We start from the raw sequence: 19740 nt of genomic DNA, 5'->3' as shown, positions 1-19740 counted from the left end.
CCTCCAGCTTTACAATCTCTTTGTTATCAGACTCAATGGGAGGACCGGGCGCTGCATCCTGCAGACGCTCCACCATCTGTAGCTTCACAGCACCCAGAGAGAGACCACCAGAGTGACTGAACACTTTCTAATGTGTCCCCTGGTGGCATGTGTGATCGAATTATGATTTCTGTCATTATGAAAATAATCACAGGGGTAAGAATGAGTTTAAGGTTGATACAATAATCACTCTGGGAATATTGTATAGTCTTTTTAAAACATAAAGATAGTTACCATTTTAAATGGCTTGTCCAAACTACAGGAATAATACATTCATTTACCCCCCCATCCCCCCAGTTCTCCATCCACAAACAAAACAATGCATTGACACTTGTATTATTATTTTGCCTTTTCTAATTTGAAATGGAAGCAATGAGGAACTTTGTTTCACTACAAAAAAGAGGAAAAAAAGGAAAAAAAGCAAACATGTTGACCTTTTTAAATCTGTTGTTCTGTTTCAAACACAAAACATAAAACATTTCTTTGTCCAGCGAATGAAAAGCTGAATTCAGAAGCAATCAAAAGCATCATTACTCAGACATTTTAAACTACAGCCCCTGATATGATCAATGGCTTATGGCGTTTATTGACAGCAAAGTTTAGTTTAGTATTATTCTCACTTACGGATTCAGTAGTTGCTGTTTGGCAAAGGTCACACATTTCACATTTAGCCCAGGATCTAAATAGCTGCCGATTAACTCTTCAACTAAACGGTGAACTTTAAAACAAGGTTTGAGTCCAAATTAATTTGATTGAATACTTATCAACATACATCTTGTCATGTGTAGACTCCACATTTGTCTGATGTTTTGCAGACTAAATAATGAGGATTTTTGGAAAAACCTCTGACTCAGTTTCAGTGGCAGAAATAAAGCTGTTTAAACACTCTCTTACATGTGTTTCCTCACCATCAATCCAGATGTGTCTTTTATTGATTTGATTTTCAAAATTTCAGTTAATTCAACATTAAAAGCTAATTGCGAGCGCTGCTGACCTTTCAGTTTATGCAGTGCTGTCTTGCAGTTGAATTTTGCATTTCAAATTGCAACATGTGCCTAAATGTGCAGGAGACAAACTGTTCAAACAAAGTGTACCCTCTGTCAGCGGTGTTTTCAGCCCAACATGGAGAGACACTTTTGGTGGAGGAACCATTTCATGTCCTTTAAGTTAGCCTGTGTATGTTTATGTTCATGTGATTATGCATCATCAGGTGTTAGTGTGCACTGAGATTAGGTCTGAAATGGTCCTCGACATGTAGTCTAAATAGTAGTTTTTTGTTTTGTTTAACTCTTCACTTTAAAATGGAAGTAGTAGAGTGGATGTATCAGGATGTTGCAGCTCTCTTAACAGATACTTTTTCTGTGTCACTGTGTGCAGGGTGATAAGAACACACGCTCTTCTACTTACTGTTGTGGATGAGTAAGTGACGCTGCAGAGAGAAGGGGGTCCTGAACAGAGCTTTGCACTCCTCACACTGGAAGGGTCTCTCCTCAGAGTGTGTCTGCAGAGAAACAGAATCACAGCAGCATGTTTTATAAAGTGTAAACAGAGCCTCTGTCCTCACTGTGGACACTGATGAAGCCTCTTAAATTGATGGGGAGGATCAAGCCGAGGCTCCGTGGCTGATTTGGTTTGTTGACTTGATGAAGACAAGCAGCTTGAGGGGCTTTAAGTTCAAAGTGCTTCTGTTTTTCTGCCCCCCCCCCCCCATGCCCGACCTAGCTATCTGAGTGACACGGCAATCCTAAAAGTAAACACGGGGGGACCTCAGGGGTGGAGCAGGCCAGAGACCCCACAGATAACAGCCACCAACGAGACCCTGATTGATTACAGCCTCGCTAATAATTCAAGCTTTGAAGTCATCTACCTTTTGATATAGAATTATAAAAAAAAAATCAGCTGTATTACACGAGGAATCAACAGATTTCATGTGTGACACCCCGACTGCTCACCTTCTTGTGGTTCTTGTAGACGTTGCGGTGAGCGAACTCTTTCCCACACAGTTTACATTTGTACGGTTTGTCCTCGCTGTGGATGATCTTATGAGCCGTCACCTGGTCCAGACGCTTGAACGAGCGGCTGCAGATCTCACAGGTGTACGGTCGCTTCTCTACATCATGAGAGGAGTGAGACAAAACGCATTCTGGTTAACAGAGATGAAAAACAAACTGTTTGAACAATGACGTTTGTAATGTAGCATTTTCTCACCCGAGTGTGTGATCATGTGGCGTTTCAGCTGATTTGTAGAAATGAACTTCTTGTCACACGCGTGGCATTCAAATATTTCATGTACCTGAACAACAAAGAGATGGCATTTAATGCGGTATCTACAATCATAGGTCTTGAGGTCTAATTTACAAATAGGTACAGACAGTTTTTTTTTAAAGCTCCTGTTAAGTGCTTAGCTTGCAGCTGCAAAACAGGCTGTAATCACTGCTCTGTAATCCCTACAGGCATCTGATCAAAGTTCGTCCACTTAAGTTTTTTTTTTCCCCTGACAGGCTCAGATTGTTATTCCACATCTCTTAAATTGCTCTTTTTGAAATCCCCACAGTCCATGGACAAAAACAGGAATTTTACCTTTTGTGGTCCACTGCGATAAAGAGTTTATGTGTTGTTGTGCAACTTTGGTCATTTTGAATGGTTAATTAGTATCCAACATAGTATCTGTGAAACAAACACTAAGAAAAAGACTCTGTAATAAAAAACAGCATTAAATCTCAACTTCTGTGTTCCGGGAGGTAATATATGTTTTTTTATCAATGAGTCTGTTTACGTCGAAGAAAAAAGGTTGAAGCTGTAGCTGGTTTGAATGAAAACTGTTTTACTCTGTAGGGATCATTTCTGTAATGGAATCAGTCAGTGGTAAAATGAACACTATTATTGGTCCTACAGTGTTTATGCATGTTTTCATTACATGATTGCATTTCTGTCATTACAGCCTGATTCACTGCTGACGGCTGAAGCAAACTGCTCTGTAGGTATTAGTAAGGTCGTCAACCTTTTCAATACTTTTAACACCAAGGGATTTAAAATGATACTTGGTATCATGATGATAACGAGTAAGTGTGACATACAGGATAATAAGAACTTTGAGTTGTCAGAAGACTAGAAAAGCAAGACACAAGCTCAAGTCCATTTACTTCATTTTGATAATCTATATCATCCTAAACTACAATAGCTTAAAAAACAAAAAAAGGAAACATGCCTTTGAAAGTTATAAATCCTTACTCCTGCAGGCAAACTCCAGCTCACTATCTACAGTACAAAATTATGTTTGCAACATTTGAGTACCGAAACATTTCCGTTGGTTTTGTTTAAATTAGAAAACTTTTTTGCAACTAAAATCAAGAAACTACCGGATATTGGGTGCCCATGACTTCTGTTTTTGTTGCCACGGTAACTAAACAGATAGCCTATGTAAATAATTGGATTTTTACTGGGATTGTATCAAAGTTTTAGATTCTGTTATCATGAACACCTGAAGTCATTTAATCCTTGAAATATGTCCATATAGGGGCCCCGGTTTAAAACTGAGGAATCCCCCTTTAAGTTTTCTTTTGTTGTTTTGTATGCCAAAGTTGAAGGGTCCCGGCCCTCGATGTAAACTAAATCTTGTCCGCTTCCATCAGACTGATGTCCACAGGCAGAAAAGCAATTAAAGTGATGAAAAGTTCCAATCTTTTTTCTGCTTCAGAGCACGGCTCTGATGATTGCACATTCAATAGTTCCCCGGCGTACAGCTACAATAGCAATATGCTAATGGAGAGCAGCTCCTCTTGTCACAGCTGCTGATGCAAAAGCTTGTTCAGCTAAATGATGATAATGGCAGATTTAAGCTGCTTTGGAGCTAACGTGTCTTTATTGAGGTTTGATTGCTGCTCTGCATGAATAACACTTAATTCCTGAATGTCTTCAATTCACATTTTAAGAATATATTTTTAGAGTAGAAATGGGTGTATATTGTATAACACCACTTTCCATCTTAATTAAATGTATTACTGCAAAATACATCTTTTGTCAAAATCTAATGTAACACTGACCTAAATTTATGAAACATTCAGCCTTTCACATCTCCAATTCTTGAACAGACCATGGTTAAGACGACTGTACATGATTGGAAATATTTTCTGCCGTGATGGTCCACATAAAGCAGAACTGGCACACAGACACATAAAGAGGCCACAAAGGAAGAATACCTATTTTAAAATGCCCTGGAGATTTGAAACAGGAGAATACCAACTCACAGACAGGTGAAGTAGGTTAACTGATGCACTGCAGAAGAACTGTGTCACCAATTCCAGGTGACTTTAACTGTTGGACAGAGAGGAAGCGGCTCGTTGGATTAATGCCTGCTGATTTATCTGGATGATAAATGTTGACAAGGGGAAATTAAATTCCAAAATAACCAGCTGAGATAACTGATGATGGGTGTAAGTTGATGAATGGCGTTCATTAACAGTCGCAGACTGTTAATGAAAGACATCATTTGTTTGAGACAACTTGTATCATCCAGATCCAAAACATCATAAGAACTGCTGCCCAGTCCTGAAGCAGAAACACAGCCTACAGGGATCATAAGGACAACCAAAACAACCATTTCAATGTTTTTGTTTAGTTTGGTGTAACATTTCCCACAAACAGGAGCTCCTGTATTTACTGTTCTTATCTTAATCTCTGCAGAAAACCTGCAGCTTCAGGTTACTGACAGCAGTAAAGAACAACACACCTATTGGAATTTTCTACACCAGTCTTTGGTAGACTGGCTAATTATTAGGTGTACTGAGGGATTTATCAAGTCAAAGATGTCTAATCAGCAAATGTTATCACTTTCATTGAATGGGACACATCTATTACACCGTCATAGAATCAGTATGAACATACGCAGATGAAATGGATCTGCTTAGTTACAGGTCTGTTGGTGAAACACAATCTGGAAAGGGCTATTGATAAATGTCTCTTTTCTGATATAAGTTCAACATTTCTTTCTTCGAACAGCCGGACAGAATTAAAATACAAATAAGCAAAATTTTAATCAAACTTAATATCAAAGATCCTATGAATTACAGATGGACCTTGCTAACCAAGCTACTACTCGTTAGCTGACATTATAGCCGTTTTCACATATGGACTCCGGATAATAGCTAGATAATTACAGGAGGACCGCTCCGGAGATTCTCCCGACCTAGCCGTTCACATATGCTCCTCACAGAGGGGGACTTTCCCTGTCAGAGAGGGGGGGCGCGGGGATTTCCCGACATAAGACGTGACGTAAATAAACAACGTGGAAGTAGCGGCCGAATCAACAGAGTCCGCTACACGACGTTATAATGAGAATATTTGTCTTTATATCAATGCTATGTGTAATCCAATGAAATGACAACATCCACAAAAGAGAGGAGAACAACATACTGATGAACAGAAAACATAATGCAGCCGTTTAATTACGTGCACAGAGATCGTAGTGATCGGGTGCAGACGCTTTAAACAGTCACTATATAAACGTCATTCTCTTTTCATTGGCTCGAGTTGAAATCTCCGGAGTATATGCTGAAGCGTTCAGACATCAGCTCACTCGGACTTTCTGCAGAAAAAATACTAGGGGTCTGGAGAAACTCCGGGTAAAGTTTGCGCAAAAAATACGTCTGTTTGCGTTCACACATAGCCTAAAGAACCTCCGGGTAGACAAATCTCCAGAGTTTTTCAGGAGATTTCTGTATGTGTGAAAAGGGTTTATGTCAGCGTTTTAAAACAACTTCTGACTGAAATGCCCAACGCTGTGCTAGAAAACAGCAGTTGAATACTGCTTGGTGACGTTATGGTAACGGCTACTTTTTCCTGGTAGTCTATGACTAACATTAGCCCTAAACAGAGCCACAACAAAGAAATACATTAAAAACACTGTCAAGTAGAGTTTAAACAGCCCAGTTCAAATCTGTAATCCATCAGAAAGACGGGAGAACTCTGACGCCAAGGTTTGAGACCTAATTGTCTGCCGACAGCGCCTCTTAAAATTTCACAAGACTTGCGGGATGAGCTCGTGAAAAAGAAACCAACCGTCTGCTCTTTGTCACTCAGAATGAAATTGTAACAACTCCATCATAAAGACACCCTCACATGGAAACAGAAAAAACTCACACAAAGTGAACTCAGAGGCTCAGGAAGCAGAGACCAGACTGAGTTTAAGGAAACACTGTGAGAGTGATGTACAAGGAAGAAACTGTGAAAAGAGAGACATCACTGTAAAAATGGATCATGCAAAACTGCTTAAGCTTTTTGTAAATCCTCTCAGATCCAATGCAAAGTATCCGGTCGGGATAATCTGAGCAGGATGTTGTAGAGCCTCACCTTTCTGTGTTGCTGCAGATTCAGAGAGGAGGAGCATTTTCGGTTGCATATGTTGCACGTCAGCTTCCGCCGTGCACTTCCTACAAGGCAAAGAGGAAATTGATGAAAAAATAACCTAAAGGAAAAGGACATCAAAATTGAGCAATTATGGGGATCATTTTTGAGTATTCCAGCACAAAGTGACAGATCATACAAAAAAGAAAAACTGGAAACTGAAATCTCCTCATTACAGGCCCACCATCCAACCATTCAGAGACCCTCCCCTTATCCCGTCTCAATCACATGCCCCACATCTGAGGAGTCTGATCCACTTCCCGTCGCCCACACACACACTCACAGAGTCTCACACACACCCCTCATCCTAACCACATTTGTAAAACATAAAACCCCGGCTCTCGGCTCCCTCAGCCTCTGAGATGGATGTCTTAATCTCGGGTTGATACTTGGTGCACGTGTTCGCCTGCTCAGATCCCCGCTGCCCTACATCCCCATCATAAATAGCTTTTTGAAGTCCAATTATCTGAAGGAGTGAGCTGCCCCAGAACACACAGGTCAGCAATTATGGAGCGCAAGTAATTAGAGATGTGTCTCAACATTACAGAGATTTGAACTGATCGAGGTCAAGTACTGTTCCCGCACTTCCTGGAGTGCTGAGGCTGCTAATGGACGACCGTCTTCATGATATGATGTTTTGAAGAGAGAAAAGTGCAATGCATGTATGCATGTGTGTGTGTGTGTGTGTGTGTGTGTGTGTGTGTGTGTGTGTGTGTGTGTGTGTGTGTGTGTAGTAACCTGTGTGAACATTTCCTTTATGCTTCTTCAGGGCGTCCTTGCTTTTGAATCTTTTGCCGCAGCTCTCTGCTTTACAGATGAACCGAGCGTCTCCTTTACACGCTTCCTTGTGCTGCTCAAAACTACACACACAAGAAGAAGAAAGAGGAAATACATGAGATGTGTTCAACAGCTCACTGTAGGACACTGCACGCAGGTTATAGTTTCTCTTTGGACTGTGAATGTTACCTGGATTCAGAGCTGAATGTGTTGTGGCACAGCGAGCACTGGTGAGCTTTAGAGTCACCTGATGGATCCAGTGACTCAGAACAATGCAAAACACTGAGGAAGGAGTCAAAACCAAAAAACAAATGAGGCAACACGTCGGGGAGTGCAGATTATGAAAAGTACTATCAAATTGTCAAAGTCAGACATATAGGACGAATAGATTTGAAGAATTCTTGCTGAAGTTATCATCAGAGGATTTTATAACATAACCCATCAAACCAATCTTGTCTAGAAAAAGCAAAATATATTTGGCTTTTTTATAAATTCAAATAAACAAATACAATTTGATTCCAGGATTAGTTTGAGATTTTTGTAGATACATTTATTTCATAAACTAGACAATTATTAACACTTTTAAAACCTGCACATTAAATGCTAAGCTACAACAAGCTGACGGTTAGCTTAGCTTAGCACAAATTCTGGTATTGGAGGGAAATAGTAAAGCCTGATTTATACAGCTAAGTCGCAGTATGAGCCAAAGGTTTGAGTAGCTCTGTACCTACACAGAAGCCGACAGTAAGTACGTCGGCTGATGTGCACCTCCTCAAAAATGTAACTACACCCCGAAATGCCACGACTGCAAGCCCTGTGATTGGACCGCTGGGTAGCATTGTATTTCTTGCATTTACAAAATGTATTTAGAGATCTTCAGAGGTAATCATTGGAAGGTCTGGTTAGGTTCGGAGAGCTAGGCTAGCTGTTGCCTTCAGTAATTATGTTCACATTATCCTCATTTTGACCTTTCATGTTGTCAAACCTATAGGTCAGCTTTGCATGATTTACAGTTAAACTAGCATCAGTAAAAACCCTACTTTGAGCCTCTACCTGCAGGGTTGCCAGAAGAGGGCTACTCTCCAGTGCTGGGAGAAGAAGAAGGTCTATATTGGTTTTAGCAGCTTATAGAGGCTTGAAGCTGTCTCTTGAAGTTCTTGATTTCATATCGGCGGGGAACTATCTTGTGATTTGCAAGACAAACCATTTAGAGCCCGCTGCAGACTTATCCTGGAATTACTCCCAAAATACGTTTACCTCATGATCTGAAACTTTGCCCAAGTTTAGTATGGACATCCAGCATTTAAAGAGTCCATATTATGCCCTTTTTATGGTTTGTATATTTAATCTATGTTCCTACTTTTGTACGTTCACAATAGCTAAAGTCCGAAAAAAGTGTCTGTTTTCATGTACTGCTCCTCCTTGCTCCCTCTCCGCTCTGAGTCCGTCAGCTGCACTCTGTTGAGCCCCCACTGTTAGACCCCACGTGGGCCAAGTCTGCTGTGATTGGTCTGCTGATCCGCTCTGTCGTTATTAGTCAGTTGCTCAGCACGGGTCTCGGAAATGTCCCGCCTCTTTTACCATATTGGGAATGCAGCCACTGGCTCCGTCCGAGGGGAGCAAAAACATTAGCACCTTAGCACTACTGTGCTACCGCAGGCTACGGCATATCGTGGGCGTGCTACAGAAGTTAACGGGCGTGCAACATGAGCTGCTGGGCTTGCCACAACGAGCCAATGGGCTTAGATCAGTGATCTCACACTGACAATGACGTCGGACTGACAAATTTTTATCGAGGGGGCTAGAACCGAGCGTTACATGCAGCTAATGCTACAGCTAACAGGAGGATGTAGGAGAAGCCCTGTTTCCACGGACTTTAAATTTTTGCACATAGATGTGCCTAAACATGCACAGAACACTTGGAAAACACACTGAAGAGCATATAAAACCAGAAAAAGCATAATATGGGACCTTTAAAATGAAGATCAACGTAATAGGTTAACTTGGTACTGACTCAAGCCTTTTATAAGACATGAGAGTGATATCAATCTTCTCAATTAAGTCTTGCAGAAAAGCAGACTTTAAGAACACGTATTTATTTGTTCTTAATTTCATGTATTTTTTTTTTTGTAGAAAACAATCACATCCTAAATCTAAATTCATTGAAACCTTTTTCTGTATTGGAAGCAAATAAATGTTAAAATCCTTCACGTGCTGAACTGATGTCAGACCTCCTAATGACCTGCAGATTGTCTGTGAGAACATGAAATGAAACTACAGTTAAGTGAAGGAACAGAAACTCACTGGCGCTGCAGAGCCTGTTTGATGGGGAACCTCTTGCCACAGTTTTTGCATTTGAACTCCTTCTCCTCCGTGCTGGGCCTCTGGTGCAGACTCTGAAGGTGGGCCGCCAGGATCTCTTCGCTGGGAAAACTGCTCTCACACAGCAAGCAGGGGTGGTCTTCCTTCTTTATGACCAGCTCTGTAGAAATGTGACACGCACACATAATGAGCAGGGAGCGAGCAGGCAAATGAAACATAATGTGATGGCGGGAAATTAAAATGATGACGAAGAAAGGAATCCTCATTTTACCCATTTTAACAAGATGCTTGGCATCTTTACTGTTTTCATCTTCGTCTCTGATGTCCTCCTCCTCTTCCTCCTCCTCTTCTTCCTCCATGTCACTGTCCAGGTAGCCAATCAGGAGCTCTGTGTCTGTCTCTATGTCATCCACAGCCAGGTAAAAGATGTTCTCTCCGTCCTCAAAGAGAACAACATGGTAGAGATGAAACAGTGAGCTATTGGTTCACTTGTGACAACAATTCTACAATTCACTTAGCAGACGCTTTTATCCAAAGCGACATACATCAGAGAGTAAGTACAACACAAGCAAGGATCTAGAAAAAAAGGGAACAATGTCAGTAAGAGCAAACGATCAGCTTTGAGTCTGATTGGACACACAGGTGCTGACAGGAAGTGACCAGAGGCAAAGCACAACATTGAGGGCAGTTCTTGAGAGCTCTAATCAGTATAGAAACCATCTTATAAGTCATCGTTTATCAAACAAAAACCATCGTCATTACCATCATCATCATCAATAACATCAAGACCATCATCATTAAGTTAAGTTAAATGGTGATACACCCGCCGTTCTTTGAGATTTCAGATGAATGGTAGATGGACTGGAGCTTTTTATAGCTTGACCACGGACACATTGGTAATGTGGCTACAGGAGCTGGGGATCAAACCCCCAACCTTCCAGTAAGGAGACAACCGACTCTACCAACTGAGCCACAGCCGCCCTATGACAGCATATCATCTGTTAAGTGCTTCTGCTGCATTCACATGAACTTGCCAAACCAGGTTGTATCTCAGTGGACGATCACAGGGTGGAATAAACCCATAAAGAAACGATTACTTTTGAGAGGCAGCTCTGAAGACTCTGCTGTCCGCTCAACAAAGAGCCAATACTTTCACCGTTCTGCAGAAGGTGTCGACTGTCTGTCCGTCTGAATCCATGTGGATGTATGAACCACTTTGATATCTTAAATAAGATCCAGTATCTTGTCAAGCAACATATTTTTTGTATCATGTGATAATTGAAATCTGAATATTGCTTTGCTGCCAGGTAACTCTGCTACTGTTGCTCCTGGACAGAGCAGGCACGTTCAGATTAAAATATATAATCATCTGTGTGAATATGTAATGTTGATGTGACATATCTTCCAGAACAAGCCATGGAAAAACAGAGCATGTCCAAAAAGACAGGAATAATCCTTTAGGCCTTTAAATCTGGGGCTGAGTAAAGAGAAAAGAGGATGATTAGTATTTCAATGAGACAGAAAATTACTGATGAGATATTGTATGTAAACTATGCAACAACGGTACAGCTGACCACAGGATGAGCCTCCAACATGGTTATAATCTACTAACCACATAATTAAGAAAGCCATGAAACACTGGCACCGCTCTACCTGACACATTTAAGAGAAATGAAGCAAATGAGAAAAGCATTCTTTCCAGAATACACTTTTTTTTTCTTACCATTTATGGTTCTACACCCTGGATGTAGTGAGGCTGTTGAAGTCATTACACCCAGACAAACAGTCTGTTAAGCCTGATTGAGGCCACAGGTCAAAACCTCAAACCCTAAAATATGTTGTCATTAACTTTCCTGTCGTTAAAAGGTCATGCTAATAAAATCAAACCATCATTCTGTTCTAACGATGGGATTCCAAAATATACATAAATAATGATTAAGAAGAAGAAAGCTGCACAATAAAAGTCACAGTTGATGGAACACAGAGCGTTAACACACATGGACGACCTTTAAACGACCAATCACTGAGCGGGCACTCTGGGTATTAATGGCAGGAACTTGGACCTCAGACCTGAAATGTTCATCTCCTCTTCTTATTTAACCTCCATTTTTCTTCCATCATGAGAAAACAGCTTCTTTTATCTTTTCAATAGGAGAACAGGAGGTGACATTCTCCAGATCCAGTGCGCTTAGTGTTGTGTTTACAAGTGTGTATCAGAGTTTGTGTTGATAAATTCTTTACATTTTTTTTTTTTTGTGTTCATAGGCTTCTGTTGTTGGTCCTGAGTTTGTTGTCATAACTCTAAAACATGTACTTGTGGTATTTTGGAAATAACAAATAGACAAAGAGAGTCATTCCCCGCTCCTCCAAAAACCACAAACACAAGAACAGAAACTCTCAAATCAAATAAGAGGCGACTGTTTGCTCATACCATATTCCAGTTTGAGAACGACTCACTGGTATTTTTTGTTACATCTGCATTAAGCAAGATCCTTAAAAAAGTTAAATGAACAATGAGATAAAGATCAACATTCAGTCCCATGCCGTCTGCTAAATGTCTTTGTTCATGTCTAGTGCCTGCGATCGAAGCAGTGCAGACATTCAGCATCAACAACACTCCCTCTCGTTTCATATTGCTTTCACATAACTGTTCTACAAACTGCATGTAGTGGTTTAAAGTAGAATAACAGAATATTTTCTCTCCACTAACTAAGGGCTAATATGTCCACTAAGGCCACTTTTTGTGTTGGCAGTGCCTATTTATAATACAATGCAGCTCAGGGTTTTCAGCACTCTGCGTCCTGAGTGCCAAAAACACCCTTAGCAACGCGTCAGCTGGTTTTAGTCGCTTCGCTCACACCACTCTTGCGCTAATCAATGTCCCTCCTCCCTCACAAACCAATCAAATTCAAGAGGGGGCAGGACATCTGATGTCAGCAAACAAAGGCCCTAAACTAGTTTCTCATCTTTACTGAAACTGGACTGTTTTCAACTAACCCACACATTCTCCTGCACTACTTTGTTTCTATGGTTACCACAGACCAGCTATTTAGTTTTGTTTACATTTATTTTATGTTTTATGCAGCGAGTTAAATATGGGGTATGTTTTTGTGTTCTAGAGGTAGTAGCTACACTAATCAGGACAAACTGTCTGCTGTAATGTTAACTTAAAACACCTAGCGCAGGCGGAGTGATACACATTGTGAAAAGTTCCAGGGAAGTTGTAATGTTTTCAGATATGCACTCTAGAAGTTTTTGAGAGAATTTCAGGAGGATAACACCTGAAATCCTCCTGATCTGGTTGTTCACACATGCACCTAACAGCGGGCTACAATCCCTGTCAGAGGCCAGACATGACTTTAAAAAGAACGACACAGAAGTGGCCGACAGAGCTACAGAGTCTGCTGTACGACACCATAACAAGAATGTTTGCCTTCATATCAATTCTACGTGTTGATCAGAGAAGAACAAATTGACAAAAGGCAAACATAATACAGCAGTTTCATTACATGCATGGAGATCACATCGATCTATGGTTGTGCACCTATCGCAGGGAATAAACGTCACTACCCCCTTTTACTCGCTCGTAGTGAATTCTCCTGATTATATCCTTATCCAGACATCATTAGGAGGCTCACAGGAGAAACATGAAGAATGTGTCTGTTTGAGTTCACACATGCTCAGAAGATTTTTAGGAGTTTTATGCAAGTGTGAACAAGGCTTATATCAGCACTCATTGAATGCCTCTTGTCCAATCAGAGTCCTTGATCTGAGCTTAAGATGGTATAGTTAATCATATGGCAGATTCTCCTCACATCATGCAAGCCTAAAAACAAAGTTTTACAGACTCCGGTTTACAAAGAACGTAGAATCAAAATGTTGTTTTCCACAATTTCTCAGTTTGGGATCAATAAAGTAAATCTATGTCTATTTTGTGATGTACATATTAAAACATGCACCCAGCTACCATTAACATGTTTAATGTTTGAACCTTTTTCAGATGATTGCATATGATTGCATGGACGGTTCTTGATGTTCCCTCTAAAGTTCAGTTTGTAGCTCTCTATGTTTATTGCTTTTCAATGCCTTACCCACTTTCCACACCACTGATCATTGTATTATAAAATACTTTTGACACATGTCAAACTATGTTCACAAGGCCACCTGGGATGTCTTTCAAAATAAATACAATAAAAGTCTTCGACTTTGACCTTCTACAAGAAAAAATAAAAGTTTTGGAATGACTTTGAAGGTTTAAGACTGAAAACAGTCTGTCGACTCCAGTTACAAAGAAAAAAAGGAACTAAATACTGGCATCGTATATGTGAAGCCAAGTCAAACAAAATCTCTCTTAGTGGTCACTTTACGGCCGTATTTTTTGAAACAAAATTAGAAGCTTGTCCTGACAGATGTGTTTTGCCTGTAAATGTAAAAAAAGGCCGTTCTTATCCGTCCTTGTAGGTAGGTCTGAAGGATTCATTGTCCACAGAGAGGAAATTTACCTGTATGGCTGCCAAGTTCTTCTGCTCCTGTGACGGCGCCTGATGGACAAACCGCAGCCAGTTGGCATGGCGTGGGTTACTCGCATCCAGAATATACAGCACGTCTCCTTTACTGCCACGCACCTGAAGAAAAAAAAACACACAATACACCGGGTGAGCTGTCAGAAGTGAACGACTGATTCTTCTTCTGATTCTTCTCTTCTGTTCATCAAAGTGTGTTTTCTTACATGTGAACATCTTATCATGTACACCGGCTCGTAGCTCACAATGTGGCAGCTACAGATAACTACATCACAGCTTATATTTCTTCAACAGCTTCTAAACCAAATGAGATGAGAGTGTGTTTGAATCCGACGTCGTTAACTGATCTGCCGTGTAATTAAATGTTTTATCACAGAGAAAGTGGGAACATATTTGGACAGAACTGCAGCAGCTGTGTGATCCCCTCTCAGCTGTCCTGTGATAAACGATGTGTTGTTCTTAAATGCAACACTATCTGCATGCAGCTATCATCTGCTGAACTCCGTTAACTACCACATTACATATTTAATACAGCCTTAATCGGCATGTAACTGGTGTTGTCATGCTGTGTTATCAACTCTTAAGTCCCATCATTTTGAACTACGGCCTTGTTCTAACAGGGTTTGGTGTATAATACACTTTGTATGATAATAAATAAATGATTTATAATAGACATTTTGGAATCGCTGAAGTCGATTGCTTCAGCCACCAACTGTGACATGACTGTTTTAAGAGCATTTCAATCCCTGCAGGAACATTTAAAGTCCACTGAAAGAGCTTCTTTTGTCACAACAACTTAAATTGTTATTTTAAGTGTCTGACAAGCATTAAAAAAAAGGATCCCTGCAGACAAGAGACATTTTTGTAATGGTGTGATTTTTTTGAATATTAAAGCATAAACAGCTGATTATTACCTTTTCCTAACGACCAGATTCTCCAGACACAAAGGAGTTGCTGGTAATTGGTTTGTGTTATTGTGCGACTTTGGTGTCTTAAAAAGTTTGTCCAGACCCAAAACAATATTTGTATAAAAGATATCAACATGAGATGAAGGATCAGGGAGAGGTAGACAAACAACATGTGTGTTTTTAAGGTTTAAATACTGTCATTGGAGTCTAGTGGCTCTCAGCTAAGCAGTGTGATGACTGGTGTCAAAAGAAGCACCTGGCAGCTGGGGGTGTAGAGAGAAGCAATTCAATTTGATGACGTCATATTATGTGCTGCACAAAATAATGATTAATTGTAATGTTCAGTATTAGAAATACTTAAAGCTTTAACAGCATCTCATACAGATTTAAAAACAGACTTCAAACCTCAAACTGAAAGTTCAGATGATGACCAGCTCTCTCTCTCTCTCTCCGATATCTGTAAGTGCATCTTTTTTGACATAAGGAGGGAGAGAAGCGTCTAGGAAAAAAAAGGGGGTGCATCTCGAGAAAATGGCGATCAAATGTTGTATCCCATAAAGCGGGGTACGCTGTAGTTTAAATGGTCTAAATGGTTTTAATTGTCCCTGATTTCAGGGGCTGCTGCAGCTCCCTCAGGACCCCTACTTCCTGCGTCCCTGATCTAAACCCTTTTTCATTCATGCACTTTGTAGAAATTTTCAGGACGGACTGCACCTAAAATCCTCCTGAGTTGACTGTTCACACATGTCCCTCACATCGGGAGATGATCGCTGTTGGACAGGAGGTGGGGTTATCTCAAGAGGAAGGACATGACGTAAGATGATGATGCAGATAAGGCCGATGAAGCAGCAGAGTCAAGGTAAAGGTACACATTCAGAGTATCAACAAAAGAGTAGTGAGGAAGATACCAGCAAAGAAGAAGAGCAGCTTCACTACATGCAGGAAGATAGCGCCAGTTGCTCCTGGGTCACATGGTATAAACGTCACAAACCCCTGCCTGAATATTACCTGCTGTATTATCACATCGACTCACCCTGTCTTCACCGGGGACAATTGTAATCGAGCGCTGACAGGAAGGTCCTAGGTGAAGTCAGGGTAAATAATTCTGCAGTACACTTTTACACATGCAGCTCGCTAAAAAATAAAATGTAAGATGTTTCAGAGTTTTGTGCAAGTGTTAAAACACTTATTTATAATAAAAAGATCTATATCTGTAGAGATCCTTTTATGTTGTCAAACACCTAGTAAAACATTCTGCAAAAATAAAAACTTTCACTATACCTATTTCATTCAGGCACATTAAGCTAATGCTTACACTGCAGTCATAACAACGATGTCACTGCTAACTCAGGTGATCTACTGGAGCAACTTTCTCCACTTACATAATTGACTGCTGAGACCTTCAAATGTGCAGAAAGGTGCAAAACGAAGAGATTGTATTCACCTCCCACATGAGTCTGGTGTCCGAGCTTTCATCCAGCTCATTGGGCAGCTTCCTCTCGCCTGCGAAGGGGCCAAATTTTTCTCCCTTTAAAACAAACACAGGGATCATTTATCAAACACGATGACATCTTACAACAAGTTGGCAGCAAGTATGGATTATATTAAAATCTTTACACACCCCAGTAGACTGCCCAAACTATGACTTTTGATCTGTGGGACACGCCTACTTTTTTAATATGACATGTGAATGCATCATTTAGTAGCCTACTGTAGGCTACAATGTTTTCCTCTTGACCCTTACATGAGAGCCAAAAACTCCAGGGGGGCGTGGTCAAAATGAGAATTCATGTCCATCCTCAAAGGGCTTTAGCACAGATTTAAATAACAATGTCCTGTTGAGTGTGAACACATCTCTACCTTTACATGAGCCCATTCATCCTCTGACAACATGTCACAACTTCACTGCCCACATGTCTGGCTGCGGTGGGAAAATAGCTGCAGTTGTACGCTACAAATAGACGTAAAAGTTGAGAACTTCACATTCATGTACTGTGATATGTGTCGGCTCTTTACAACAGCCTCACTTCTTTTCTTTCCCGACATGTTTACACTGTTGTGTAGTGAACGAGAAACAACTGGAGTCACTGTATCTACGTGGCACTTCACGTCAGAGCAGCCTTGGGTTGAGACTGAGATTTTGTCAGAGACTACCAAAGAACAAGGCGAGCTAAAAAAAAAAAAACCTTCCGAAATCGCTTAGAAGTTTCTAGAAAGCAACATAAAAACGCTAAAACTCGGTTACAAAGTTGTCCGGTCGGAAACTACAAACCTTTTTCACCCGCCTCGCCGTGTACAGACCGATTCCATCCTGGACCTTTGACGATTTCAGGGAAAATCTGTCTGGCACGTACATACCCAACATTGTCATTACTGGGGAATGTTTTCCTCCAATGACAATAAGTTGGATTTCAAATGTGTCGGCGGAAGTGGATAAGCATGTCAGTTTCAATTTGTAGCAGATAGTTTCTTCTTCAAAGTGTCCAGGTTGAACTCCTGCTGCTCCTGCCGCAGGAAAGAAAAGCTGCGTCCTGATTGGTCCAAAGTTTGTAACCAGAAGCTACCTTTGCTGTCGCACAAACAGTCCAGCCTGTGATTCATTCAGAGGCTGCAGTCTCAGCGTGAACACGATGAAAGCAGCAATCAAAGTCAAAACTATAGAATTTATCATGCAAAAACTCGTGGCTATGTAGGCTACATATTATCTACATTAACGCTACATTTTGGTCACTTTGCAACACGATAACAGATAGTAAATGCCCCATGGGTGGTGTTTGTTGTCGCTTTGTATCTATTTAGTTAAACTGTGTTTTATATTGTAGTTGTGTCTCTTTGCATGTGTGCATCTAATTTTTTTAGTTCATTTATTTGTGTAGATGTTTGGAGTCACTAAGTGTTTGATGTTAAAGATGTTTTGCATCATGTTTTGGTCATTTTTAAGGAGGAGGATTAGGGCCAGACATGAGAAATAAATAGAGATATAAGGGGTTGTTTTTTTCTCTCATGCACTTAGAGAAAAAAGTCAAATGTTGAGGGAAAAAAAGTCAAAATCTAGAGAAAAAAGTTAAAATACAATATGGAACATAAAGTCTTAATGTTGAGAAAAGTAAAAAAGACAATTTTCAATAACAACGTCAAGAAAAAAAGTCAGATTGTCCAGGATTAAATTGAAATGCTTTTTTTCTAGACATTTTGACTTTTTTCTTGAAGTAAATAATGTCAAAAAACTCTTCCTTCCCTCGTTATTTATTTATCATGCCTGCTTGACCATGTTCCTCCTCTGTGCATGTCTTTGTTCCCGTTTGATTTCTTTGCACCTGTTTTCCTCCCTCTGTGTTGGTTTTTTATCTCTTGTAGTCATTTACAGTCATGGTTTTATTTGTAGTCCTTCGTGTCTTTCAGGTACTATGCATCTCTTTGTGGTTGTTTGCATTTCTTTTCCTTTGTTTGCATCTTTTTTTTTTTTTTTTTTTTACTTTTTTTTTAGTGCTCCATCTCTGTTAGTTGTATGTCTTTATGCATACATGCAGTCTCTCTATTGAATCTCTTTGTGGACATCTTATTGTAATTCACTCAGTCTTGTTGTATTTCTGGACTCTGTGCAGTATTTTCACTTCTTTTTCCAGTTGTTTTTGTCTCTTTGAAGTCTTTTTAAATCACTCTGTGATCATTTTGTATTTCTTTGTCTTATCACAACTTTTTTGTCTTGTTTTATGTCTCTGTTAGTAATTTGTCGCTTTGCAGTTGCTTGTGTTACTTTTAAATTGTTTCGCACATGGTAGTGTGTGCCTTAATATAAAGTCATGTGTGTGCATTTTGGAAATCTTTGGGGTTGATTTTTGTCTCTTTTAATTAATTTTGCACGTCATTGTTGTCGTTTCATTATTGACATTCATTTGTAGTTGCTCTTTTACTCTGTGCACCTGTTTGTGTAACTTTGAGGGTGCATGTTTTTGTGTTTGCAAAGTCTGCGGTGTGTCATCGACTTTCCAGCACGAGATGGGCCCCTGGTTTTGTGCCTTGTAGATCTGTTCAGTAGCCGTCTATCACACTGTAAAGACAAAAAGTCATGATAACATAAACTTCTAAGTTAGTTTTACTTCAAGTCTATGAAAATGTTGTTAACTCAATATTATACGTTTATGTCACCTCAACTAATTGAATGTCACTTGAAAAGTGATTCATATTAACTTAAAAATGGCGAGCTCTGTTTTCGATTGAGAGGAGTATTTCTCCTACTCGTTGCAGGTAGGGGGTTTCGGGGATGTGGATGGAGATGGAGATGTACCTGTGCTGGGCAGTGAGTCTGAACAAGCTCTTTTGTAATCTGGAGTGTGGCTGGATTTCCTGGTTTTCTTGGTGAGTGAAGTCGCCGTGCTCATGATGCAGAGTCTTTTGGAACAGTGGTCGAAAAAGTCGTCAAAACAATTCTCCAGGGGATCCAGGTCGGTTGAAATTGTATTCCGATTTTAGAAAAAGAAAAAGGAATGTAGAGAGAATACAGAAACAAAATGTGCTTAAAAGTCCGATCAGAGTTGTTTGTTGTCATCTAGCAGCTGGACGCCACCATCATGGATCTCGCACTCGTGAGAGTTGCGTTGACAGTGGCATTGGACTTCCTCCTCCGAAAATAAACTTACCGGCCTCGACACCCGAATCGGAATGATTGAAGCTGTACACCAAGAAGTTCAGTCTCTGTGCCTAAGCTTTGAATTCAGCCAGGAACAACTTCACACAGACTCTGTCAACAACATAACTTTCCACCGTCT

At 40.3% G+C, this 19740-nt stretch overlaps 2 protein-coding genes across 2 annotated transcripts in view; one reads left to right on the top strand and one right to left on the bottom strand.

Moving 5' to 3' along the window:
* Positions 1-17496, bottom strand: part of prdm5 (PR domain containing 5) — a 50619-nt gene extending 33123 nt beyond the window's left edge. Inside the window, exons 1-11 of the mRNA XM_061029576.1 lie at positions 17244-17496; positions 16416-16499; positions 14043-14165; positions 9812-9980; positions 9523-9700; positions 7408-7500; positions 7180-7301; positions 6388-6467; positions 2248-2332; positions 1992-2149; positions 1447-1540 (exon numbers count right to left, since the gene is read on the bottom strand). Of these exons, the coding sequence (XP_060885559.1) occupies positions 1447-1540; positions 1992-2149; positions 2248-2332; positions 6388-6467; positions 7180-7301; positions 7408-7500; positions 9523-9700; positions 9812-9980; positions 14043-14165; positions 16416-16499; positions 17244-17342 (1285 nt within the window). The 5' untranslated portion in view covers positions 17343-17496. The remainder of the gene's footprint in view (positions 1-1446; positions 1541-1991; positions 2150-2247; positions 2333-6387; positions 6468-7179; positions 7302-7407; positions 7501-9522; positions 9701-9811; positions 9981-14042; positions 14166-16415; positions 16500-17243) is intronic.
* Positions 1-19740, top strand: part of LOC132956355 (sex comb on midleg-like protein 2) — a 486888-nt gene that overhangs the window by 431449 nt on the left and 35699 nt on the right. The gene's annotated exons all lie outside the window — the stretch shown is intronic.

This window comes from Labrus mixtus, chromosome 3 (assembly GCF_963584025.1).
Source record: "Labrus mixtus chromosome 3, fLabMix1.1, whole genome shotgun sequence".
Lineage (NCBI taxonomy): Eukaryota > Metazoa > Chordata > Actinopteri > Labriformes > Labridae > Labrus > Labrus mixtus.
The sequence above is the reverse complement of the archived record's forward strand: the minus strand, read 5'-3'. Positions and strand labels throughout refer to the sequence as shown.